The sequence below is a fragment of the Tetrahymena thermophila genome, assembly GCF_000189635.1.
Source record: "Tetrahymena thermophila SB210 genomic scaffold scf_8254385, whole genome shotgun sequence".
In the NCBI taxonomy this organism is placed as follows: domain Eukaryota; phylum Ciliophora; class Oligohymenophorea; order Hymenostomatida; family Tetrahymenidae; genus Tetrahymena; species Tetrahymena thermophila.
Genome location: NW_002476169.1, coordinates 41,556 through 67,617, shown reverse-complemented (window position 1 = coordinate 67,617; position 26,062 = coordinate 41,556). Strand labels below are relative to the sequence as shown.

The window sequence follows — 26,062 nt, the reverse complement described above, 5'->3', positions numbered from 1 at the left end:
ATTATTGCCTTCCAAGCAATCGGCTCGGGTTCGATTCCCGGACGCAGCATTTTTTAAAAAGTTTTCTATTTTTTTATTTTCTTGATACTTCTTTGCTTTTTAAAAATAATAAAATATAATATAAGCTTTTCGAAGCTAAATGCTAACATTTTAAAATGAGTTTTATTTTAAATAATCATTTTAATAAAATATAAATAATTGATCATTTTATTAATCAAGCTTTTTCACTTAATTAATTTCACTGAGCTGCGTTGGTCTAGTGGCAGGATTATTGCCTTCCAAGCAATCGGCTCGGGTTCGATTCCCGGACGCAGCATTTTTAAAAAATTTTTATTTTAAAAAATAATTACAATAAAAACATATTTACATTTTGATAAAAGACATAAAAAAAGAAATGAATAAAATCATATTTTTTATTCAGAAAAAAAACTGATTTATTCCGCCAAACTGATTTATTTTTTAGTAAATTAAGAAAAATTTAAATAATTGAATCTCAAATAATTATCGAATATGTTATAACTCAAAAATAATCAAATTTAAGATATCAATAATAATATTTTTATTTGGTTTTAAATTTATTCAATTAATAAAAGGAATATAATTATATTGTTTTATAGGATTAAAGCGAATGCCTCCTAGATTTAACTAGCCCGAATACGAAAATGGATTTAGAATTGATGATGGGTTTTTAGTCAAAAACTTATTTCAAACAATTACATTGGATAAAAAAAAATAACACTTTTTAAACATAAACTATCTTCCACATTTTTAGCATTCCATAAAAAAATTTTTGAGTCCTGAAGAGAAAGCAGCTCTTTAAGACCATTAGTTTCAAACTTTTATCATAGAACTATCACTAAATGAGGTTTAATTAACAGATATTAATTAATTAAGGGCTTATGTACTTGCTCATATCAAATCATGCCCCTCATTTTGGCTTTAAAACTCAAGCATTTAGAAATCCGCATAAATAAGACATTAAGCTTCGCTAGAAAAATAGCATAGGATGGAGTAATGGAGAAAAGAAAATCCTGATAGAAACATAGAAAGCTATTCAGAATCTGGTAGTAGCTCAGATGAAGTTAGCTAAAAGGTTAAAGATTAAGTAAAAGAATTATTATTTTCATATTAATTTGAATATTTTGTTCTACATGATCATTAAAACCATATTCTACATGAAATAATTTAAATTTCCTTTTGAATGAATTTTGAAATATTTCGTTAAAATTTTTAGATCAGAATTTTAAAATTTGTAATGAAATAATTTGGAAGTAGGTTGTTGTTAAAAAAATAAATTATCCTATTTAAATAATTTGAAATATCTTTAAAAAATATAATAAAATTGATTTCAAAAATACAATTTTAATATTTTAAAAGAATAATTAGTTAAATTTATTTGAGTTCATTTTTATTTTATAAAATAATTGAAATGTAAATATATAAAAGGAGTAAAAGCAGTAAAAAGAAGATAAAAATAGAGTTGTTTAGGCTATGAGTATCTATAATAATTATCAAGAAGACATTAAAGATTTAAAAAAGAAATACATAATGTTAAAAAATTGTATTTTACCGGAGGAATACATAATTGAAAAGTTTGAAAGACAAGAGAATGACTCTGAAGAATAAACTAGATTTGAAGAAAAAGTCAAAAAAATTAGGCCTAATTTGAACTTTAGTTAGGGATATTATGATACTACTACAGATTAATACTAAAAGTAATACAAAAATAGCTACTCACAGTATTCATCTAATTCTTCTAAGATGATGGATGAGATAACTGAATAAACTTACTTTTCCTATCTCAGAATGAAAAATATAATAGTTCCTGATAGATTTTTTAAATATCCAAAGATAGATTTCTTTATTTTTCCTATGGTATACCAGTTCATAATACACTAAATCACTAACGTCGTAAATAGATATAAAAATTAATAAATTAAAACAATTTTTTAAACTATAAATTTTATAAAATAAAATAAGTAAAAGGACATAGAAATAAATGATGAAAAAAATTTTAGACTTTAGAATTTTATATTTTTGCTTTTGCTAAGTGAAAAATAAATGATTTCTAATTAGAAAAGGCCGAGAAGTCGTAAGAGCTATTTTTAAGAGCAAGATGAAGAAATGAAAAACGAAAACCAAAAAGTGGAAAACAAACTAACATACATAAAAAAAGATAAAACTCAATCTCTCATTCAAAATAACGATGAAAATGATAGCGAAAATTAATCAAATTAAGAAGATGATGATAATGATGAAGATGAAATTGAAGAAAATAATAATGATGAAAACTCAAAGCTAAGTAAAAATCAAAGCGAAAGCAGCAATTAAATTTAGTAAGAGAAAGAGTAAGAAAAAAAATAAACAAAAAATATCAAGCATCAAAGATCATAATTTAGAAATGAGTACTTAGATGCTTTTTCTAATTTTTGTCTATAGAAATTTGTAAATTATCTACAAAACTATTTTTATTTTCATAAATTTTCATTTTCAAAAAGGGATTTCTGATTTAAAATTACTATTCATCTTCATTGATTGAGGCAAGTAAAAGAGAGAAGACGTTGCTTTTCAATACTATAAAATTAGGAATAGATTTTTACACCTTTATTTCTTCAAAAGAAAATCAAAATATGATAAATGATGAGAATTTTAATTCTGAATTAAATGAAGAATAAATTGGTAAAGGAGACTAGAAATAAAATTAAAATACAAGTAAACAAAGGGGCAAAAGAAAAACAACATCTAAAAATAAAAATTACATCTCTTAGCAATTAGATTCTATGGAGGTTGTAGATTATTTTACCCTCAAAATAAATGAAACTCTAGTTTATTACATTAAAAATTACGAATATTTTATTGATAATTACCAAGCTTAGCTTAAAGAATACCTTATTTTAAATAGCCAAGCAAAGTAAAAATAAGTAATAGGAGCATTCTCTTCATAAGTAATTTCATAAAATATAAATAACTTATTTTCAAAGAAGAAATTTTACCATTAATATTTCAATAGGAATAAATTGATAATTCAATAAAATAATATAAAGATTATCTATCTAATCCTGATACTTTAAAGATGAGAGGGTATTTATATCATAATGAGAATAGAGTAAAATGGACTGAAGAGTAATATAAAAAGTTTTTAGAACTGTACTTAAAATATATGAAATACCCAGTTAATAATAGACGTATTGCTTCAGAAATGGGTAATAACGTTCATTAAAACCATGTTAGATTTGAAAAACAACCATATATGATTGGTTTAAGGAAAAGGGCACTAGAAAATTAGATTCCTCTTCAAGATTAAGTTAAAAGAGATATTGAAAATTTTAGTCTATCTTATTTCCATAAAAATCAAAGATCTCTAAATAACTCATAAGGATCGCCATCAGCAGAAGAAAGAAACGATAATCTAGGAAGTGTTGACGATGAAGATAACGATGAAATAAACTTAGAAGAAGATATTTATGAGGATGATGAGATCTTAAATTAAGATGAAGATGATGAAGAAGAAGATGATGACGATGATGACGAAAACAATGATGATGATGAAGAAGATGAAGATGATGATGATAATGATGATAATGATAATGATAATGGAGAAGAAGAAGATGAAGACGATGATGATGATGATGATAATGAATAAAATGAAGAGGAAGAAGATGAATAGAAAGATAACTAAAGTGATGATGTAGAAAATGAGAGTGATAGTAAAGAAGAAAATAGCTAGTCATAAAAAAATGAATTAGACACAGAATAAAAAGATTAAATCAACAAATTAAATACCTAAAATTAATAAAATTCAAATAAAATTGAAAATTTCAGCAGGACAAAAAGTAATCTGAACAATAAAAGGAAATTGTAAGATAAGAATACTGATGAACCTGAACAATTTGTAGGAAGTAAAAAAAACAAGAAAATTAAAGAAAAAGAAAAGTAAAAACAGAAGATTGAAGTTGAATATCCAGAGGATAATTAGAAAAACCTTTCTCAACTATAAATTTCTCAAAAGAAACATTCAATTTAAGCAATAAGTGATGAAGAGATAAACCTATCTGACAATATAAGTGACTTAAAAACTGATGAACTTGATGATTAGTTTGAAATGTTAGAAAATTCTAGCTCTAAAAATAAATAAGGTTCAAATAATAAATTCTTATTAACTGATGAGTAAGGAAAAAATTAAAATTAAAAAGATATAGATGAATTAAAAATTAACTTTTCTGATGATGAGGATGAAGGAGAAAATAACGGATAAAGCCACTAAAAAAGAAAAAAAATTAAATAGTAAGAAGATAACCTAGATATAGACGATGATTCTCTAAGTCTTTGAGTCTATTTGTTAAAATTTACTGGATTTTAACTTTAATTTGTTAACTAAATACTAAATATATTAATTTTTTATTTTTACACTAAATTTTATTTTAAAATTATTGTTTAAATTAAATTTAATATGTATAAAAAAAAACCTTTAAAATATATTTACAAATGCTAATGATTAAATGAAATAAATTAAATTCATATTTATTTATTTTTTTAAGTTTTGAATATAATACACAAAGTATATAATTATTTTATAATTTTATTTAACTATGTAAAAATTGAATTATTTTTTTGTAATTTTTTATAAGTATTGATTTCAAGTTAAAATACTAAAAGCAGTACTAAAGTTCTTTGACATATTAAATTACAAAAAAATATTCTTGTATGAATTTGATATCATTTTGATATTAAAATATTTATGCTTTTTAGATTGAATTGATCATATTATCCCATTTACTTAATTATTTGTTTTAAAATAAATGAATGAATTAATTCATTCTTTTCTAACAAAAATATACTATTAAATTATTTTAATTGATTAACAAATAATTATAAAATATGTAATATTTAGCTTAATAATAATATAGATAAATTTTAAACTATTAAATTTGAATACTATTAAAATTTAAATCTAAATGACTTTCTTATTTACTATTAAATAAATACCAGAGACTTTCAAATATGACGTGCATAATTTTACATAAAATTGAAAAATTTTTAGGAGGTGCATTATATATTTTTCAGAGTAATTTTTTAAAATTTATTTAGTTGGATAAATTAACTTTTTCACATACCTGTATAAAAAATATGATGCTAAAAATTTTAATTTTAAATAAATTAATTGAATTAAAATCACTTTAAAATCTTATCAATTCAAGTATTTTTTGAGATAAAAAATTAAATGGATTTATGTAAAAATTAATAGGACATTAATTTAGTTGGTAAAATCAATTTTTTAAGTAAATGAATGAAATATTTATTGCTATTAACTGAAATTAATTAAAATTGTTAACTATTTAGTAATTGTAAAGCATATTAGCAATATTTTAATTTAAATATTTTTACAGCAAATTTATTTAATCCGATAAAACAATTTTATATTAAATTATTTTAACTAATAGCAAACATTAGATTAAATTTGGTAAGTAAAATATATTTTTTTTACTCAAATGAAATAAATTATTTTTAAAGTGAATTAAAAGTTGGAAAAATAAAAGTTAAAGTAATTAAATATATTTCAAAATTGAATAGAATTTAAATTTATTTAATAATCAATACTTAATTGTTTAACATGTTGATATTTAAAATATTTTGTTTGATGAGTAAAATATTTATCTTTTGCTTAATTGTTTTATTTAATAAATTAAAAAAATTAATAAAAATGAAATTTTAAAAACAGACTTGAAAAGTAAATAAGTGTATGAAGGTTGCATTAATTTTATATAGTTATTTATATATTAGATAAATATATTAATTTGAATAAAAACAATTTTTTTAGTTGAAATATTTATTTATTCTTATCTTAGTTAATATTTAATAGAATTAAATTAATTTAGTAAAATTGATAAAATATTTGTTTGATATTTTAATTGGTTAAACTTATATTATTTTGATATAGTAATAATAATATTTTAACTGTTTGCATTATTTTTTTAAGGTAGAAGGTGATTATTAAATAATCTAACTAATAATGTAATATAAAATTAAATTAATTTGGTTAATATTTGAGTCTTGATGATTATTAATTATAAACATTTTGTTAGTAAAACTTTTGTTTGTTTTCATAATTTGAGAGTTTTAAGATTTCAAAATGAATCTGCCATTTTAACTTCACTCATCTCTGCTTTCATTAGGCACAATGAGCAATATTTATCTTTAGGTTTGACTCCCTATTCTCCAAAATTGCTTAGTTTTAATTAGAATTCATGTTATTTACTTTAACATTTAGGACAGTTCTAGAAAAATATTTCAGGTGTTTCTATTTTGAAAAAATCTAGCTTTTATATTCCGTCATTCGAGATGCTTTAATTATCATCCTTTTCTTCGTAGATAAGTTAATCTAATCTGACTCCTTTTTCTAGATCCTCTGCTCCATTATTTACGGAGTTATTTATTGAGTCCATTTCATTTTTCTTTTTAAGCATGATGTTTGAGATTTCTTATTAGCAAATAAGCAACAATTCGTTTTCTTTAGCATCTGCTTTTTCTGTATCTTAATTATTAATTTCTTTTTTCACTCCCATACTTAGTATCTTTCTCCTATGGCTCTGTATCTTACTTCCATCTATTGCCTTTAATTCGGCTGGATAACCTTCGCAAATATTTTCAATATTTTAAGATAGGTCGTATTATTACTATTATGAGTTTAGTTTTTTGTAATCAGCTTCTTATTGTTCTTCTTTTTCTTAGGTTATATTATAATTTTCTTCTTTAATATTTGGCAACATTTTTTTATCATTTTTGAGTTATGAGGATTCTTCTTCCTCTGAAGAGGATTCATTAATATTTAATTATGCGTGAGAAGATTGATTGGTTTTAGAAGGATTGTTTACTAAAAAAACAGCTGAGTTTAAATTTTAGTTATTTTGATTTGATAGATATTTAGTTAATTCTGGTCTGGTTATTAATGGAACTCTTTATCCTTACATTAAATTGTCGATCGGAGATTAATTTTCAAAGTCCAAATTAGAAAAAATTTAATTTATAGTGTTAGACGAGTTTGTTGTAATGTAATTCAAGGTTTGGTAGCCCAAACAATTTTCTTATGGTTTTTACTAAGCCTTGAGTTACTCTTTTTTTTATTCTATTTGCTAAATTTCATAATGATAAACTGGCCTAGCGTGGTTGTTATTAATTTGAGGTAGAGCATGAGAATCTTCGCTAGGAATACTTGCTTTGGATGCTCTTTATTAATTAAGACAAGTGCTATCGTATTCTCCATCTTAATGATCAGTTTATTTTTTTAAATATACTGTATTATTCAAGCTCTCTTTGTTTGAGTTTTATTTTACAGTTGTATTGTTACTACTTATTTCATTAAAGTTATTTGAAATATTGTGACATCCTAAGTTGTTGTATGTATTTTATGTGGTAGCTTATTCAAGTTTTAATTCTTTCTTTATTTTGTTAGGACTGTTTGGTTACTAATTAGTCTAAATGTTTAAATTTTGATTTTATATTGTACAAATTTGTAATTAATTATTCTATTCTAGAATTTAGTTTATTCTCTCAATTCTTTTATCCTATTCACATAATTCACTGTTAGTGTTATAGAGTTATTTCATTTTAACTTTATTTTCTTACTAAGAGTTAAATCTACTTTAGCTTCTTGCAGCTATTTCAGTGTTACTTTTTCCATCTGATTCTTATTTTTAAAGCTTAATTAAGTTAGATTAGAAAACTCTTGATGCTTGAACGATGTTAAATTTATTGACGCTGTATTAATTTTTTACATCAAGAATTTTGTTAGTACTAGTAGTATGTGATATAGGATTGTTTAGTTGTAAATTAGATATAGATTTAGCTTCGACTTCAATTACAACAGTTTAATCTCTCATTTTGTGCATTTCTTCATCTTATATAGCCTAAGCTTCAACTTTTTAACGAATTTACTTAAACTATGACTCATTATTATTAGTATTGCTGCTTTTCTTTATTTTTTCTTGTTCTCTTTGAATTCTCTTTTTTTAATAATTTTTGTATATTGAATAACAGCAAAAGCAAGCCATGCCAGCAAATGTGATAGATAAAAACACTATCATATAAGTTAAATTAGATTTAACTTATGTTATCGGCGAAAAAAGGAAATCAGAAAGAGAGTAATTAATTTAGACTTAGTTTAAACAGGAAGCATTATTTTTTTCACATTAATTTACAAGTAAAAGTTAATAATTTTAAGCTTATTAAGGGTCAAACTAAAGCATAATTCTGTAAGTCTTCATTTATTTGATAACTGCGCTTTTTCCAATAGGATCTTAAGTAATTTTTTCAAGAACTTTTTATTTAGGATATTCTCTGTTGTAAGCATAAATTTCGATATAAATATCAGTTTCGCCAGCATTAAAGTCGATTTCTTAAACAAAGTCATTTTGGGATATGTAACTAGAGTTAATTTAATATTAATCAGCAACAAAAAGTTTAAATTAATCATTAGAATTTTTAGAAAGACTGATGTAAAAGTTTGTATAAGTAATGTTAGGGGTCATGTCTAAAAAAGGTTGAACTTCTAATTTAATGTATTAAGTTGATTTACTTGTTTATATTAATGGAGAAGAACTGTTACTAGTTTTATAACTTTATTCATTATTACTATTATGAAAGAATGGAGAAGAATGATTTTATTAGAGAGATCTGAGATTTGTATTAGATTCTAGATTAGAGAGCTAAAGAGTAGCAGCAAAGACTTTTTATTTCAGCTAATAAGCACTTTAAGTCATATCATCAGCTCCTAATCCAAGTTTGAAAACAACTGCATTTTCACTGCAGTATTAACCGAAAAATCCTGCTTAGCATTCACATATGCAGCTTGAACTATCGCATTAAACTATATTAAGGCATTTCCTGCAAAAATTTCTCTTTTATTATAAGCTGAGAGTGTATGAAGTATTTAAATTAGTTTATGATCTGATAATAATTCCCAAATGCTAATTTTATTGGTATATCTCTTAAATTTAAGAATTTATATTAATATACAGCTCTCTTTCTGTTGATGAGTGGTAATAGTTTTCTATGTTACAAATAATAGGATTACTTTTTAATTAGTTTTGGAGGCTTTAGCCTTTATTTTATTTGCTATAGAAGACTAGAGCATCGAATGTCCATTTAAGGCTTTCGACCTAGCAGTTTTTAGCTACGCAGAGGCACAAAAAAACTGGTGAATTTTAATTATTAATTTCTAAGTTTATAAAATAATTTGACAGCTTATAATAAGCTTATTAATTAAATTCCATTATAATGTTGGCGTCCTAACTAATTTATAGATTCCCATTCATAGTAAAATTAATGAAATTATTTAACTAAGAATATGGGTTAGCACTCACATTTTAAATTTATGATAAAATCAATATTAAGTAAAGCAAAAAATTAGACACCAGAGGAAGCAAATATTCTTTCACCTTACGATTATCCGAAGTACTTTTTCTTTTGAATGAACATTTTCTTTGCTGTTAAAAAGTTTAATTTATCTATTCTCCAACATTAGCTTAACAAAATGATGATGTACCTATTTATTAGTTATATTCAGCCTTTAGTAAACAACTCATGTACCTAATTTTAAAAAATAGGTAAAATTTAGTTAGAATTTTTGTTATTGTTTATTTTTTTATTTATTCGTTCATTTATTTTTCAAATATTCAAAATTTTATTTTATGCTAATCCTTACTGTGTAATCTAATAATTTTTTAAATCAAATTGAGTTATTGATTTATTTATTAATAAATTGAGTTGATTTATTTATATTATCATCAATTTGATTATATCTTAACTTAATTCATAAATCACAGATTATATAAAGTTATTTTTTATGTTTATAATGTTAATATTTTTATTGGACAAAATTCTTTCTTAGCATCAACGCTACTTTTACAAAAAGGGAAAATATTTTCTAGGATAGATTAATTAACTGTTGTGATATATTAGAATAAACTATTTAATAAATATTCTATTTACTTTTCTAACTTTAGTGGCTGAATAAATAAAAATTAAATAGCAAAATTATTTATTCTTTGTCTTTTGGCTTTTATTTGTCAAAAACAAAAACTTATGGATTTTTTTAATCAAGAGATTTTTTATCTTTAATATTTGTTTTGATTTTTTTTGAATTATAATCTATAACTCTCTTTGAGTCAATAAAAGTTATAATTGATTTCTTCATGCAAAGTAAATTAATGCAATTAATTCATGAGAAATAGTTTGTTTGTTTGTTTTAATTAATAAATGAAAATTCAAGTATAAAATAATCTTTGCATCGAATTCTCTTTACACTAAATTATTGTTACACAGAATTTTTAAAATGGGAAAAAAATCGAGTTTTCTTATCTCAATTCTAAAAAATTCTACAAAGAAATCTGATTCTAAATTGAAATTAGACAAGATTAATTGTATTACTCATCTATCTCTCTCTCTTTATTCCTCTTTTAATTTCTTTCTTTTTTAATTGATATTAATTATCTCACCCCGCATTTTAATCTATTAATTAATTTATGCTTATATCAATCACTCTTATTTTTTTAATATACTTTATGATCAATTAAGAATTTTGTAGGCAATCTAATTTCTATTCGTGGTATTATTTTATACTAATTTTTAGGAGCTTTTTTATTCTTTCTCCTTTTTTATTCAATTTATTATTTTTTCCTTTAAATACAAATGACATAAATTGTTCTCTATATTATGCAAACCAATATTAACTTGCATTTTCTAATTTTGATTAACTTTAATTGATTTATTTATTGTATTGTATTGTACAATTAAAGAACAAAGGCCATAGATTTAATATCCATCATTCTAACTATTTTACTTTTTAATTTTTTTAAAGCAAGTTATTATTTTTTTTTTGAGCGATTACAGATAGCAATTATAGTTGTTTGCTTTTAATCAGAATGAGTTCTATATATTATTTTTATAAAAACAAATATTTACATAATCTAATAAATCACCTCAAATATTATATCAGTAAATTTTTTATTTTTATTGAATTGATATTCATAAATAGATTTGATATTATATTTAAGAATAAAATTCTGTTTAATTTATATAATTTCATTTAACCTTGCTGAAATTTTAAGTGCTAGCAATTCTTAATTTAATCTACATGGTGTATATTTATTTATTTGATTATAAAGAGAGATATTTATTTTATATTAAGAATTAAAAACTCTAAAATATGACTGTAAGAATTATCTGTCTAAATTTTTTTGAAATATTTTTGTAGCAACATATGAAAATACACACCTAAAATAATTAAAAATAATTGAATTGAATTCACCTTGAGACAATTTTTTAAAAAGATTATCATTAATGGAATAATAAAATCTATCAAAATATTTGGCGAAAAAAGATTATTGTGTAAAGGACTTATAAAAAGAAACCAAATGAGCTTATTTGAATAAATTTTACAAATTTCTAGTGATAAGAGATTGGAACTTAATATTGTTTCAAATTTTAATGCTTTTATTAATATAATTATTTCTAAAGAGAGCCAAATGAAATTTTTTCTGAAAAAAATTTTTAAGACTATTTCAAATATCTTTTATCAAAACTATGTCAAATCTTTAAAAAGTTGATTTTCTATTTAAATCATGTTTATTTTTTCATTAAATGTAAAATCCATAAACTATATTCATATTTTTTCATCATCTTATAAATAAGTTTTTATTCATAATATGATAAGAAACTGTAAATTTTTTAATTTTTATGTTACAATTAGTTTTTTTTCTCATAATTCAATTATTAAAATGAAAAATTTATACTTTTTTTTATGCTCAGCCTTTTCGAAATTTGAGCAATTTTTTGTACATTTTTAACAGCTGTATTTTCATATCCAGTAAAACCTTCATTAATGTTTAAAAAATGGATTTCTTAAAATATAGGTAAGAGAAATTATATTGAAACTTATCAAAAAAAAAAAAAATTGAGAAAAGATTTAAAGGAATAAATAGATATACATTTTGGTCAATACCAAAGGGAAAATTTAAATATTAATTGGTGGATTATTTTATGAAAGAAATGCATTTTTTTGATTAAGAGGTTTTTAATTGACAATCAAGCATTGAAAATTATAAATTTGAGCTAAATTTACTATTATTACCGATGAAATTTTTTAAAATTCTATAAAGCTTTATAAATAAATAAGGAAAAAAAATATTTTAAGGAAATTAAAAGAAAAAAAAAATATTTTCTGTTGTCAATTTATTAAAGAAGATATTTTTTTTTTGTTCTTCACTATATTTTCTATTTCAAATTTGTCACAATTATTACATTATTTATATTAAAATTTTGTAAACAATATTTGTAATTAATCTATTTATAAAGAAAACAAGTGTAAGTTTTTATAAGAAAAAATTTAAAAATCCTTATTTCTATTACCTAATATTTTATAAATAATAAATATAATTAAATATAATTATCATTAACATTTGAATTAAAATCGTAAATTATAATTTTTTTTATTTCTTTATAATTTTTATAATCTTTGCTTAAAAATACCAATGAAAATCTCTATTGATTCTATTTTACTTGTAGTAATAGAGGTTCAAGCAAGATTACTTTTTTTAAATGTAAAGAATATTTTTTTAATCAGAATTAAAATAAAGATCTTTAATGGTAAATATTTTCATATTTATTTACATAATTATTAATTCTTTAGAGAGACAAATTTTAATAATTTTCTATAAGTAATAAATAAATATTCAGATTTTGTTTGAAAATTTTGTCAATCAAGCAATTAAGAGTGAATTTATGTTAAAATTCAAATTTGATTTAATCTTTAAAATAAATATAGAAAAAGACTAAACATTATTGATTTTTTGAGGGAATAATTAACAGTTTAAATTCTACTGAGTACTTAAAATACATTAAAACTAATGAGTTATTTCTATATTTTTTCAATATTAAGACTTACTAGCTTACTTTTATTATGTAAAACTAACTTTCTTTAATTTAAAATTTAAATGATTGACATCATTAATTTTGCATATAGTCTTTATAAGCCACTTGAATCAAATTCTTATTTCTAAAATTTACTAATTTTAATTTTTAAATTTCTTTTCATTAAATTCATGCCAATTTTCACTCTTTTGAAAATGAATGTATAGAGTTAAAAAGTACATGTATTAATTTTAATCGTTTTCTAGCTTTTAAGCAAAATTTAGTATCAGCACAAGAGGGCATAAATTGTTTAATAGAATTATTTAATATTATTTTTCTTTACTCAAATCAAAGCAACATAAAATCAAAATATTCTTTTAATGGAGTAATAATTTCAAGCATGAATAATGTTTGTATTAAAAAAATAATAATTAATTATCCTTTTAAAAATTAGGAGTGGTAAATAAAGTGTTAATTTTTAATTAGCCAAACAATGTAATTAAATATTGTTCTATGAAACAAATTAATAATTTGAGTTTACAAATTTAGTTCTGAAAGCATCATAAACAAAATGCATAATAAATATGAAGTAACTAAATAAAATTTATAATAAACTTGTAGCGGAAAAATATCTATTTTATTCATAATTTTAATAGTTTATATGATAAAAATATCACTTTTAGAAACCAAATTCTTAAAATAATTTAGGAAAAAGCATATTTATTTTAAATAAACCATCGTTGCGTGATAATTTATTAAAGTCAAGATGCAATTATTTATTTTTAAACACTCTATTCATATCAGTAATAAAACATCATTTAAGATATAATTGAATTAATTAATGGGAAAAAAACCAGTTTAAAATAAGTTAAATATACAAAAAACAAGCTTTTTCAATATAGAAATGAAAGGCTACTTATAAATTTTATTTTTTTACTCCAAAAAGAAAAAAATATATGAATTATTTTATGTATTGACTAAAATTTTTAAAAAATATTGAAATAAATTGCTAAAAAAAAAATATTTGCCAAAAAAATAAAAAAATGAAATAATATCTTGTATTAATTAATTTTTTGTATTTTAATAATTTTTTGTTTTTATTTTTATTTGGATTTATTTTTTATATTTTATTTATTTATTTATTTAATTATTTGTAATTTTATTAATTATTTATTTGTTTTAATAATTTGTTCATTTTTTCTGAATTTTAATATTTCATTATTTTCTTTTTCTTTATTTTAATAATTTTTATTTTTATTTATTTTCTTCTTTTTTCTTTTTCTTTTTAAAGGCATCACATTCATCACCGCCAGCATCATCATCATAGCCATTATATCTAAAATCAATTCATGAATTCCTAGCTTTTAAAAAATACTTTTTATATATTGGATACTAATAGAAAATCGAGATATTGTTATTCTCATTTTTATTTTAGTTTTATTGTTTTGAAAATACAGTTACGATTCAATATAGATTGATAAACAATTTATTATATTGAAGCGATTTTATGAAAAGTATTTTTAACAAATCAAGTTATTTTAAGATCATTAAGCATTATTCCAAAAAAGTGAATTTAATCTCTTAAAAGAGTATTCACAGACCTCCAATATTTAATTGATTTGGAAGAATGCTTTTTGCACAAAAAACTTGGGTTGCGTTCAGTTCAAACTGTTTGTTTGTTTAACCTTAAAAAATTATTAATTAATAACTTGGTTTTGTAAAAATACTTTTCTTTTTTGCTTTTATTAATTTATTTTTCTTATTAATTAATTATAAATTTTTTCTTTCTGAAAGTGTTTAAATATCTTACCAATATAAAATAAGTATTTATTAGTTAATTTAGGCAATTTTTAACTAATTTATTTGTATCCTCTTAAAGCATATCTAATTCTATAATAAAATATTATAAATATTACTAAAAAAATAAAATTTTTATTGATATTAAAAATAAAAATAATTATTTTTTTACAAATTAAATAATTAAAAAATATGATATAAAAAATTAGACTTAAATTATTTGAAAAAGTTAATATCCTGTTAATTAAATAAACTCATATTTGAATTTTGAAAATTAAATAAAAATTATCTCTGATCTTCCCAAAAGATTATAAATTTTAATTTCTTTTTTGATTTCTTAATAAGAAAAAAAAAAAGGAATTCACTTGGCTTATAGCCATTTTATAATAACCAAAACTTAATAATAAAATCTTGCTTAAATCTATCCTAATATCCTAAATATCCAACTATCTTCTAACATCCACTACCAAAGGTAATATGGTGAGTTTAAATTTTATTTCATTTGATTTGATTTGACTCTTACTTACTTAATAATATTCATATTAACTATTATATTTTATGAGAAATTAAAACAACAGCAAAAAGTCTATCCATTAATCTATTACTATTTAAATTTATTTTCTAACTCTTTGAATGTTTAGAAAATATATTTAAAAGTAATCTAAAGAGAACAATCTAATCCTTAAAGATTTTCTCTTCTATCCTAAATGTCCCCTATTAATTTTATATTAATCATCTATTGTTTAAAAAAATAGGAACTGCTCAATCGTAAATATAAATATAAAATAAAAACTATCCTCAAATTAAATGCCACTAAGTTTTTAAATTAAATCAATCGCATGCCCGTGAAAATCGATTAAATATAAATATATTAAAATAAAACTATTTTTAAAAAATCTCTGCAAAAGCTCTCTCATCGAAATAAAAAGAATTAAAAAACTAGATAAAAAAAACAAATAATAAAAAAATAAATTAATATTACTAAAAAATAAAAGAAAATCTTAATAAATAAAATAAAAATAAAAAATGAAGATAAATAAATAAAGAAATTAAATATAAAAAGAAAAATAATTCAAATTTCATATTAAAATATAAAATAAGAATAAATTTAAAAAAATCATCAAATGAAATAAAATTTTTAATTTAAATTCAAATTTAAAAAATATAAAATTTCTATTTTAAACCTATTTATTTAAATTTTATAATAAATAATAATTAAATTTTAGACATATTTTTATTTTAATTTAAAAGAGAATTTAGTTTTTATTTTAAAAATTAAAAAGAAAAAAAAAAACACTCTTTGGAGTTTAAATTTTAAAAAATGATAAAAATAAACTTTTTGTCGTTGACAAATTTCGCTTTATAACGATTTAATAAACAAATTTTGTTGAACCGCTTATCAAATTATTTTGTTAACTTTCTATTACAATTTATTAAAGTAAATTATTTGATTAAAGATTAACTTTTATTTCTCAAAAACCACTTCAAAAAAGTGGTCGAGAGAGTATTTTTTGTATTTTAATATTCTTTTAATTTATTAAAAGTGAGAAAAAAAGAAAAATTAATTACTAGGTTTGTTTACTTATTTAACAAGAGCATTAGCTTATTCCAAATATATCAAAGAAAATTAATTAAATTGCACCTAATTTCAGCTCTCTTCATACAATTTTTTTTTGAAAGTGAATAAATAAACAAATAATATTATTTTTAGTTTCTAAGTAGAAAAATAGGGTTATAATGAATATATAGATAGATTGTTTAAGTTAGACATGCAGAATTTGGATTTGGAATTAATTAGTAAAAAATATTTATTAAAATATATGTATACGATTACTACGAAATGATATAAATTGAGTGAACGTTGTTGCCCATTAAACACATACAAAATAAAGAATATATTTTTTTATAAACGAATTTATATAATTCATTTTATTTCTCTTCATTGGTGATAACACTCCCATTAAGCTTATTATCTTATGTTTAAGCTCCAATTGCCTGTCATTAAATTAATATGCAGTGAAATTTAAGATAGCTGGAGTTTTTTATTCATTAGTTTGTTTTTTTCATTTGTATGTTATTATTTACAAAGACTTTGAAGAGATAAATATATGTCATAAAAGAGAATTAATGTTTTATGGTTGATTAGTTGTTATTATATTAATATTATTTTTGTAATGTTTTTGTGTGAGTGGATTAGTTAGTATATGATAATGGTCGCACAATTAACTCTATCCTACTATATCATTTTATATAATAGTTACTATATATATGTAAATTATTAAAATAATTCAGCTGCTGAAACTAATATATCGAATGCAAGCAATAAGAAGAAGATAGATAATGAATGAAGTTAATAATATTGGGTATGGGCATTTCTTTTTTGCGACCTCACATAGCGTATTTACGGGTCCATTCTCTAGCAGTAGCCTCGTATCTAACTCTATCGTTTTTAAATATTTGAGCAATTTCAGGGACTAAAGGATCATCGGGGTTGGGGTCAGTCAACAATGAGCTGATAGATAACAAAACTATATTTATAAAAGTTTAAATTTTTAAATAAAATATTTCTCATATGTCATATAGTTAGTTAATCAGTTGTTTTGCATTGGAAGTATGAATAACTTTGAATTCTTTGCTAAAGCAAATATCTTAATTTTTTTTTTGATCCGCGAAAGTAAAGAAAGATAAGTTTTTATGTAAGTTTACCTTTAGAAATAGTAAGGGCAGGAGACCATTAATCCTTAAGAATATCAAGACAAATGGAACCGTTAGAATCTATATTTGAATAAAAGAAGGCAATTAGTAAGCTTAAAAATGAAAATTTAGTTGAAAAAATGAGCGTAGTCCTCAATCAATTCAATAATTTATCAAGTAACTTGATCAGTTGTCTGTCTGAAACAAGAAATTATTTGTTTGACAAAAAACTTACACTTCATAAAATGAATTAGTTTAAATAATTACTGATGTTAGGATGGTAGATTCTAGTAGTGAAGGAAACCTTTTGATAATTTAATTAAAAAAGTATTAGTTATGGAATTAAAATTAAATGTATATAAATAAAATAATTTTTACTTTAGGAGGTTTGAAGGGGTAATCAGTGGGGAAGTGAATGTTCAAGAAGAAAACACCACCGGAGTAGGGAGAATCAGACTATATGTTAAAAGAAAAATTTAAAATCTTCAAAAGAATGAGAGCTTGTTTAATGCTTAGATCTGTTGCTTATTTGCCATATCTAAATGAGAAATGTTTTTAAAAAAATACTTACAGGTCCCATAATAGTAGCTTGCCATTGGAAAGCATCTTTCTGTTAATTAAATTGTAAAAAAAAATGTTAATATTTTAAATATTTAAAAAAGGAAAGGAAGTTAGTTAAATTATAAATTATCATTAAACTTAACTAAGAAAATAAATTAAATTGGTAATCATTAAAATAAAATTACTTGTCCTTCTACTGGGCCAGCAGAGCAGTTGCAAGGAGGTTCACGACCTAAATCTAAGAGTTCCTATTTGTTATTTATTAGAGAAAAAATTAATTAATAATCTAACTAAAGTCTTTCATTTTTCTGCTAAACGAGTCGTTTTTCTTGCGCTAACCAAAAATAATTCATTGCTATTTTGATAAGCACAATAAGTACACACTCGTTTTGCGGAATCAGAAATTGATCTGCAAAATAAAATGCTTCAAACCTTTTGAATTCTTTTTAAAGCCATCTTTGTTTGCTTGTTTAATTTATTTTTCTTTTCTTTTGTTTTTTTTGCTTTTTGTTTGTAAAATATAATTTTTAATTATTAGTTTTTACATTAATTTTGTGCTTGCTCAACTCCTCTATTTGAAATAAGCTCCGCTCATTCTAATATTCTTAGAAGACGCAGACTATAAAAAAGTAAAAGTCTTTGTTATTTTTTATCAGTTTCTGGCACCCTTGTATTATTTTAAATTTCTTTTGATTTGCATAGAAATCCACGATTTCATCATTCTGTTTAAAACCTTATATATTAGCCCTTTATACTTTCTATTTTTCCACAAGCATTTCTAGATTTATAATTCCATGAACTTTATTTTAAAAAGTAATACTTCATTATCTAAGTGAATTTGTATTGATTAAATTCATTCATATCAATCACTCTATCTATTTCTTACGTATTTTTTTATTTCATTTAATTATCATAACTAATTCTTTCATTTAATTATCATAGCTATTTTTTCTTAAATCTTTTTTACCATCAAACAGCTCAGTTGACTCATAATAACTTATTTGCAAACATGCTTTTTAAAATGCAATTTTTTCGTCTTTTAAATTTAAATCTATTGCAAAAATAATCATTTAGGAGGTCTTCTGCTTATATTATTAATCTTAAATTTATTTCTTTACTTCTTTCATCTATAATCTGACTTTTAATGATCCTAATTAAAATATCTGTACATTTTATGATAGAATTCTCTAAACTGGCACGCAAAAATAAGAATTTGTAATTATTCTAATATCATTTTTTTACATATATTTTTAATTATTTTATTGAAATATTGAATTTTCTAATTTTAGTCATTTTTTATATTCATTGATTGATATATTTTAAAAATTATTTTTTTTTTAAATTTTAACAAAACAATTGTATGCTAAAATAATATATTTTTACTAATTTTACTGAACTTTCTCTTTTTTGTATAAAAATTTTTACATATTTTAGTTACGTTTGTCAATAGCAGATCAAAAACATAAGATCTTGCTACTTTGACAAAATTACAAGTTTCTTTTATTGACTATTTGATCTATATCAATAAATAATTCTTCTTTTGTTATATTCTGTAATTTACATTACTTTTTACAAAATTTTAATACTACATATCAAATAAATACAAAAAAAATAAATGGATATTTCAAGTTTAACATTAAAGATTATTTCTCTTTATTTATTGATAATATTTGTGATAAAAAAAAACAAAAATTATTTCTATTCTTCAATTTTGATTTAGTTTCAATAGCTTTTGATAATATTCTGTGAACATTTTATATTCTTCAAAATCTTAGTTCTATTTTTTTTGAGCAATTGAGTCAAAAATCTGTTTATATTTATCGTAGATTACTTGTTATAAATTAGATTGTTTTACTTCCTCCTCCCAAAATGAATACATTACTCTCCTATTATAACGCAGATGATTTGTGTCTTTATGCCACTCAAAAAGAAGATATAGATTTTTTAAGTTTTGTGAAATGTCTTAAAACATAGGAGGAAAATTCATAAAATTTTAAGAATCAGATAATTCAAACTCACCTGTTTGCGAGTTTACCGAATATTCAATTTGGTTATTTGGTAATTCAACATAAATAAAATCGTATTAAATGGAACAATTAAAAAGCTGAGCGCTCTGATAACTTGGGTTTATGTCCTTGCTAAATGTAATTTCAAAAAGTAATAATTCTCTATCTTTTTTTAAATAGTCAATATCAACCTCAAATATTGTGCTTAATTCAGGAAAGTTGGAGTTTTCTCTCAATTATTAATCTACTTCGTTATGTTTATCTTTCTCCATTTAATTTTCTAGCTCTTCATCAGTTACTAGATTTTCACTGCTTTTTGAAGAGGACTTTACATTCCTTAGAGTAGTTTTTTTTACTTTAGCTGAAAACTCTTCTTTATTAACAAGGGATAGATCTAGTAGATTATTTAAATAAGGATTAATCTCAATTGCTATATTTAAATTCTTAATATTTGTTCGCCTTGTTCCATCAATTTGATTGTTAAAGAGATTTTTACAACTTTCACTGAATTCCAAACTATTTGAGAGATTTAAAATGTTTGATGGGATTTTGATAACACTTGTCATAACATTTTTTATGCCATCTAGCTCTTTCAAAAAATTTAACTCAACATCCTCTGCTTATATTAATACAAAATGTTAAATCATTCTCTTGATCTTTAACAGTTTGAATTATTCTTGCACAAATAGGCTTAGATTTTTCTTCTTGATTTCAGATTTTTCATCGCTATCTAAAACATAATTCTCTTTTTAGCGAGTAAGTTCTGGTTTCTAGTCAGCTTCTAAAATAATTTCAGACTGTTTGTTAGCTTAAAGCCTCATAAATTCGCTTGATACTAACTCATCCATTTCTCTTCCAAAAAAGTAATCAGATGAAGACTTAAATACTTTATTTGTAGTGGAATTTATCCAAGAGAGTGATAAAGTATCATAGGTATCAAGACATGTGTAAAGACTTTTCATAGCTAGGTATCTTTACTCACTTGTTAATTTGTCATGTACAAACAGAATAAGAAAATCTTGGGTATTCTTGAAATTATTATTCTCATTCGAATTAAATAAATTAGATAGCTCAATACAAAATGGGTATGCTAAACATTCTTTATCTCTTTCTTCAATATCTGAGAGTTATTTTTCGGGTTTAAAAATTTCATTTTAAAGAGTCTTTTCTTGCTCTTTTTTATTAAATTTAGTGTATAAGCTGTTAGGGCACATATAAGAAACTCCTTCATAAAATGAAGCTTACAAAACGTTATTTCTTGCTCTTCTCGTTGTTATGTTCCTAACATTTTCTTTATCACTACCTATAGAAGCCATAGAATTATTAAATGAGTAATTCATTACTTATGATGAATGCAAAATTTATTTCATTCTGGTAAACATATTTGAAGTAGCATTATTTGGAAAGATAGAAGGGTATTGCTAATAAAAGCTATTTGAAATTAAACTTGAATCTGATAAAGACACATTTTACATAATATCTGAACAGCTGAGATTTATTTTTTAGATTGAATTTCGATTTCCTTATAATTAAGAAGAAAATGATGAGGATGACGAAGAAGAAGCAGATATTGAAGAATATTAATTATTCTTTATTTCTAAACTTTTCTTAATAATCCTTTCTCCCAAAACTTAGATGTAATTTCCATATCTATTTTTTTGATAAATATTCTTTTGGGATTCTGAATTTGTAATAGCGAAAGGTTGGTTAATATTTTAAGCTTTTTACTCTTAAATTTTGCTTTCATAAAAGCTAAATTAATTGTTTTGAATTATTTCTCTTGGCTACATTTCTTTACTTGTATCCTAATTCACATTTTCTTTTGTTAATTTTTGAAAAAATAAAAATAAAAAATCAATAAAAATTTTTAAAAATTACCAAAACAAATTTTATTCTTTATTGAATTATATTAAGTTTAAGGAGATTTTTTGTTAATTTATGCAGTTATATCTGTAAAGGGCACACGCTCTTAAGTACTTTTGAATGATGCCTAGGCTGGACTAATTAAAAATGTATTTAAGTTGTTTTGTTTATTTGTGCTGTTAGAGTCATCATTATTAGAATATCTAGACCTTTTGCTATATTTATTCATGTTGGGAGTTTAGTATTTGAAACTTTAATCATTAGAGGTATTTTAAGAATTCTAATTCAAGCTTGTATTTGTTTAATTGCTTAGTGGAGTTTAGTTATTGTTATGCTAAGTATTTATCTTTTTAAATTTCAAATTAATAAAGTTTTCATTCTCTTCATCTAATTCCTCTTATAGTACGTAGTGACTAGTTTAAAAATTATCACATTAGGAATTATTGTTATTACTTTAGCAAAAGGGGCAGATCATATCTTCAATACTCTATATTTATGTTTAGACATTAAAAACATAATCTCTAGCACATTTAAAGTGGTATTAATGACCACAAGGTAAAGTAACAGGTTTTTCTATGATAACTCTTCCACAAAAACACAATAGCTTCTCTTGACGAGGCTACAAGTTACTTGTATTTGGGCTCAGTTTTTCTGAAGATTATGTCTCTTCAAAGTGTTGCATTCTTTAATTTTAATTTTGTAATTTTATTTTGCTTAATTAAAAAATATTTAAGTTGAAGCTGCTTATTAGTTTATTTTAAAAAGCTATTTAAAGTGATTTTGAGTTAAATTGATTGCCTAGTTAATTTAGTGTCTCAAATTTAAAAATAAATTAGAGGAATTTTTTATGATTTAAAATATAAAAAGTTATTAAAAATAGGTATTTAATAAATTAAAATATTTTGTTTGTAAGATTTTAAACAACAAAAATTATAAAATAGTTAATTTTAAATTTTATTAAATTTTTTCTTATATTTTATGATACTTTTAAACATTTTTAAAATTTATATTAAAAAATATCAAATAATCTTATTAATTCAATTTTCAAAATTAAGTCTACACTCATAATCAGCAAGTTAGAATTACATACCATTAAATATTTAAAACTTGGGATTCACTTGTTAAGAATTTAAAACTTAATTATTATCTAAATCATTTTTTTGCAATTTCAATTCTTGGTTTTTTGTAACATCCTTATAATTAAATTTAACAAATGTTCCTTTTTTTGTTGGCTTTGGTTCATAAACAACCCATCCATAATTCTTAATGTACTCAAAAATAATTTACTAGTCTTCTTCCGCACTATCTATTTATATGTCATCAGATAGACTTTTTCCTATAGTAAACTTTTAGATTTTACAAGGGTATCTGATATTATTATACTTGAAGTGGATTTCACCTTCCTGATCTTCTGCCTTTTCAGACTCAATTTAGCTAATATTAGCCTTCAATTCAATTTAGTATTAATCAAGTTAAGGATTTATTTAATTCACACCTTCATGAACATTTTCATTACTGGGGATAATATCTTCTATTAAAACATTATTTTTTTTGGGAAAAACATAAGTAAATCCTTTTCTGACAATTTGTTTTATATCATTTACCCTAATCTTCATTTATATATTTTAGTGTAAATTTTCAATGAAATAATTTTGCATCTCATTTTTGTAGATTTAAAATTATTATCTGCTCATACTTGCATCATCCTCTGGGAATATTTGAATGGTATTTTATTTATCAGCTTTTCTACCTAATGATATGCGATCATAGTAAGGTTTTATTTGAAATTGAATACCATTTTACTTGTAAAAACCGCTATAAACAGAAGGATATTTTAGTAGAGATAGTTTTAAATTTGTGTTAATAGGCTTGTAAATTTTATTTTCAACAATTTAGTATAAGTCATCTACAGAAAAGCTGTCTTTATTTAAGTACTATAAAAAAAAATCATCTATTTCTTCAAAGTCAATTGTATTATCTTACTTCTTATCTATAAATTACTTTAAGTACGCAGTAAGGTCATTAAAGTTACAATCGTTTTTATTTTTATAGTTGAATTAGTCTTTTAAAAACTTTTCTAAAATTGGTTTAAAGTCCGTCCAAAATATTTTCTAACTATTTCCGTGCTTAGATATATATTCTTGTAAATACTTTGAATAAAATTCATTAGCTTACTTCGTCTTAAAACAATAAGTTTCTTTTATTTTTTGCAACTTCAGTTCATGAGGTATTGATACTTAATTGATTTAAATATGGAGAGAAAAATACTCTTAGATAAGTATTTATTTTTATTTTAAAGTCAAGCTACTTTCTGTTTTATTTTAAATTATTATATAGCATAGCTGTTTAATATTCTTTGCGATTATCTCCTTATTGGTATTGCTTTGATCGCTTTGGTTTCCTTTAAAGTAAGATGAAAAGTATTAAAATCCAAATCGAGATTATTCACTTAAAAATTAAAGCTTTTCTTCAATCTCTTTTATAAGTTTTTGAGCTTCTTCATTCTATTATAGATACTCTTCTTATCCAAAATATTAAAAGTAGTCTGCTATCCATTCAGACTATTCCTAGTATTGAGTATTCTCTAACTTTTTTGCTAGTTCTAAAACTTTTTCCATTTAATTAATAATTATTTACAATAATAAAATAAGTATAATCTCTATATAAAGAAATTCAATCAGGATATATATAAATGCACTTTTCTAATATCAGAGAAGATAATTCAATTAATTCTGACATTTAATCAGAAATCTAAAAACTTGACATAAATAATTAATTAATTAACAAAATACTAATTCTATCTAATTTTAAAATAGTTAAAATTAAAATTTTAAAAAAAAAATATAAAATTAATGATTGATTTTATTTTATAAAAAATTATATTAGTTAATTTTAAGCTTATTGATTGATATTCATTTATTTCTTTAATGCAATCAATTTAACTAATAAAAAAGAAAGATTTTTGATATTGTTTGTATAATTAATATTAAATAAATTACTATATATTTATGTTTTTAATATAACATAATCAAATTTAGATTAATTTTTATAAATTCAATATTAAAAAACTTTAATTACAAAATTAAAATTTATATGTATTTTAGCTATCAGAATATTTATATATACTTATTAATTCAATTTTTAAAAATATTAAATGATTTAATTAAAATAATATTTATTAAATTAGGTAATTAGACATAATAAATAAGGTTAAATTTTTTAAATTGAATATTTTAAAAAAATTTATAGGTAAAATTTTTATTAATCTAATATCCTTTTTGTTTTGAAAATATTAATAAAGTTTTCCATGTACATTAATTTAATATTAAATAATAGTAAATTATTTAGCTTTACATATTACTATATTTAAAAATATCATTCAGTTTATTCTGATTATTTATATTTTAGAGGTACAATCGAAAATAATAAAGCAAATTAAATAAAATTATTAAAACAAATATGTGATGTTGTTTATTTTAAAATTTTGAGATAATTCAATGATTATTACAAAATTGGATTATAAAGATATTATTTTTTGTAGAATCTTTTTATTTATAAATCTTAAAAAGAAAGTATTTTTAGAATTCAAATTGAAAGTTAAATTTTTTAATAATCAATCATATGATAAATTTAAGTTTTATAAGTTTTTTTGAAAAAAAATTGTTAATTATTTTAAAATAAAATAAATAAATTTTATGCAGTTTATTTGTAACAATAAAAATGAAAGCTGCTTTTTTATGATTAATTTATGGATAATTATTAAAACATTTATATTAGATAAGCAAAATAATAAATAAATTTAACATTATATATTGAATAAAATTGATAGCCAAACAAAATTAATGCAAATTTTTGATTTGAAAAATATAAAATATATCTAAAGATAATAACCATAGATTTTCTTTTCAAAATTTAAAGGGATAAACAACACTTCTCTGAATTCAAATCTTATTGAAATGAGTGATTAGTATTAATTTTAAAAGTTGTTATTTTTTATTTATCTGAATATTATTTGATAAAATTAATTAAATGAATCTAAACAAATTTTTTGAAAATTGAGATATTAAAGCAACTATTTGCTTATTTTTATTTACTTTTTGTATGTTAAAGCCAAAATTTTTGAATTAATCATTATCATTAAAAATTTGATTTTAATATTTTATTAAAGAATACATACCATCTCTTTATCCAAATTTTTGATTTGAATTAAATTTAATATTAGTGGTTGTAATAAT

The 26,062-nt window shown here is 21.7% G+C and overlaps 7 protein-coding genes across 7 annotated transcripts; 1 reads left to right on the top strand and 6 right to left on the bottom strand. All coding sequences in view use genetic code 6, as the record gives it.

The window, feature by feature from the left end:
• Positions 1–496: 496 nt before the first annotated feature.
• On the top strand, positions 497–4,330 carry TTHERM_00531940 (hypothetical protein; the record flags this gene model as incomplete). The annotated part of the gene is made up of 5 exons (XM_001024319.2): positions 497–1,105; positions 1,447–1,911; positions 1,981–2,445; positions 2,499–2,945; positions 3,011–4,330. Exons 1-5 carry the CDS (start codon positions 629–631, stop codon positions 4,328–4,330), a joined length of 3,174 nt encoding a protein of 1,057 aa, XP_001024319.2. The 5' UTR covers positions 497–628.
• Positions 4,331–5,590: 1,260 nt separating this feature from the next.
• TTHERM_00531930 (transmembrane protein, putative) lies at positions 5,591–10,136 on the bottom strand. Its single transcript, XM_001024318.3, has one exon. It carries the CDS (start codon positions 9,654–9,656, stop codon positions 6,126–6,128), a length of 3,531 nt encoding a protein of 1,176 aa, XP_001024318.2. The 5' UTR covers positions 9,657–10,136; the 3' UTR covers positions 5,591–6,125.
• Positions 10,137–13,799: 3,663 nt separating this feature from the next.
• TTHERM_000531929 (transmembrane protein, putative) lies at positions 13,800–14,330 on the bottom strand (the record flags this gene model as incomplete). The annotated part of the gene is made up of 1 exon (XM_012800086.1): positions 13,800–14,330. The coding sequence occupies one exon, from the start codon at positions 14,328–14,330 to the stop codon at positions 13,800–13,802; it is 531 nt and encodes a 176-aa protein (XP_012655540.1).
• A 734-nt stretch (positions 14,331–15,064) lies between these two features.
• On the bottom strand, positions 15,065–15,544 carry TTHERM_00531920 (transmembrane protein, putative; the record flags this gene model as incomplete). Its single annotated transcript, XM_001024317.2, has 1 exon — positions 15,065–15,544. One exon carries the CDS (start codon positions 15,542–15,544, stop codon positions 15,065–15,067), a length of 480 nt encoding a protein of 159 aa, XP_001024317.2.
• A 1,547-nt stretch (positions 15,545–17,091) lies between these two features.
• On the bottom strand, positions 17,092–18,734 carry TTHERM_00531900 (ubiquitin-conjugating enzyme; the record flags this gene model as incomplete). Its single annotated transcript, XM_001024315.3, has 6 exons — positions 17,092–17,231; positions 17,410–17,478; positions 17,665–17,701; positions 17,776–17,853; positions 17,969–18,007; positions 18,144–18,734. 6 exons carry the CDS (start codon positions 18,732–18,734, stop codon positions 17,092–17,094), a joined length of 954 nt encoding a protein of 317 aa, XP_001024315.2.
• Positions 18,735–19,663: 929 nt separating this feature from the next.
• TTHERM_00531890 (hypothetical protein) lies at positions 19,664–22,509 on the bottom strand (the record flags this gene model as incomplete). The annotated part of the gene is made up of 2 exons (XM_001024314.3): positions 19,664–21,783; positions 21,843–22,509. 2 exons carry the CDS (start codon positions 22,507–22,509, stop codon positions 19,664–19,666), a joined length of 2,787 nt encoding a protein of 928 aa, XP_001024314.2.
• A 355-nt stretch (positions 22,510–22,864) lies between these two features.
• TTHERM_00531880 (hypothetical protein) lies at positions 22,865–24,508 on the bottom strand (the record flags this gene model as incomplete). The annotated part of the gene is made up of 1 exon (XM_001024313.4): positions 22,865–24,508. The coding sequence occupies exon 1, from the start codon at positions 24,443–24,445 to the stop codon at positions 22,865–22,867; it is 1,581 nt and encodes a 526-aa protein (XP_001024313.3). The 5' UTR covers positions 24,446–24,508.
• Positions 24,509–26,062: the final 1,554 nt, after the last annotated feature.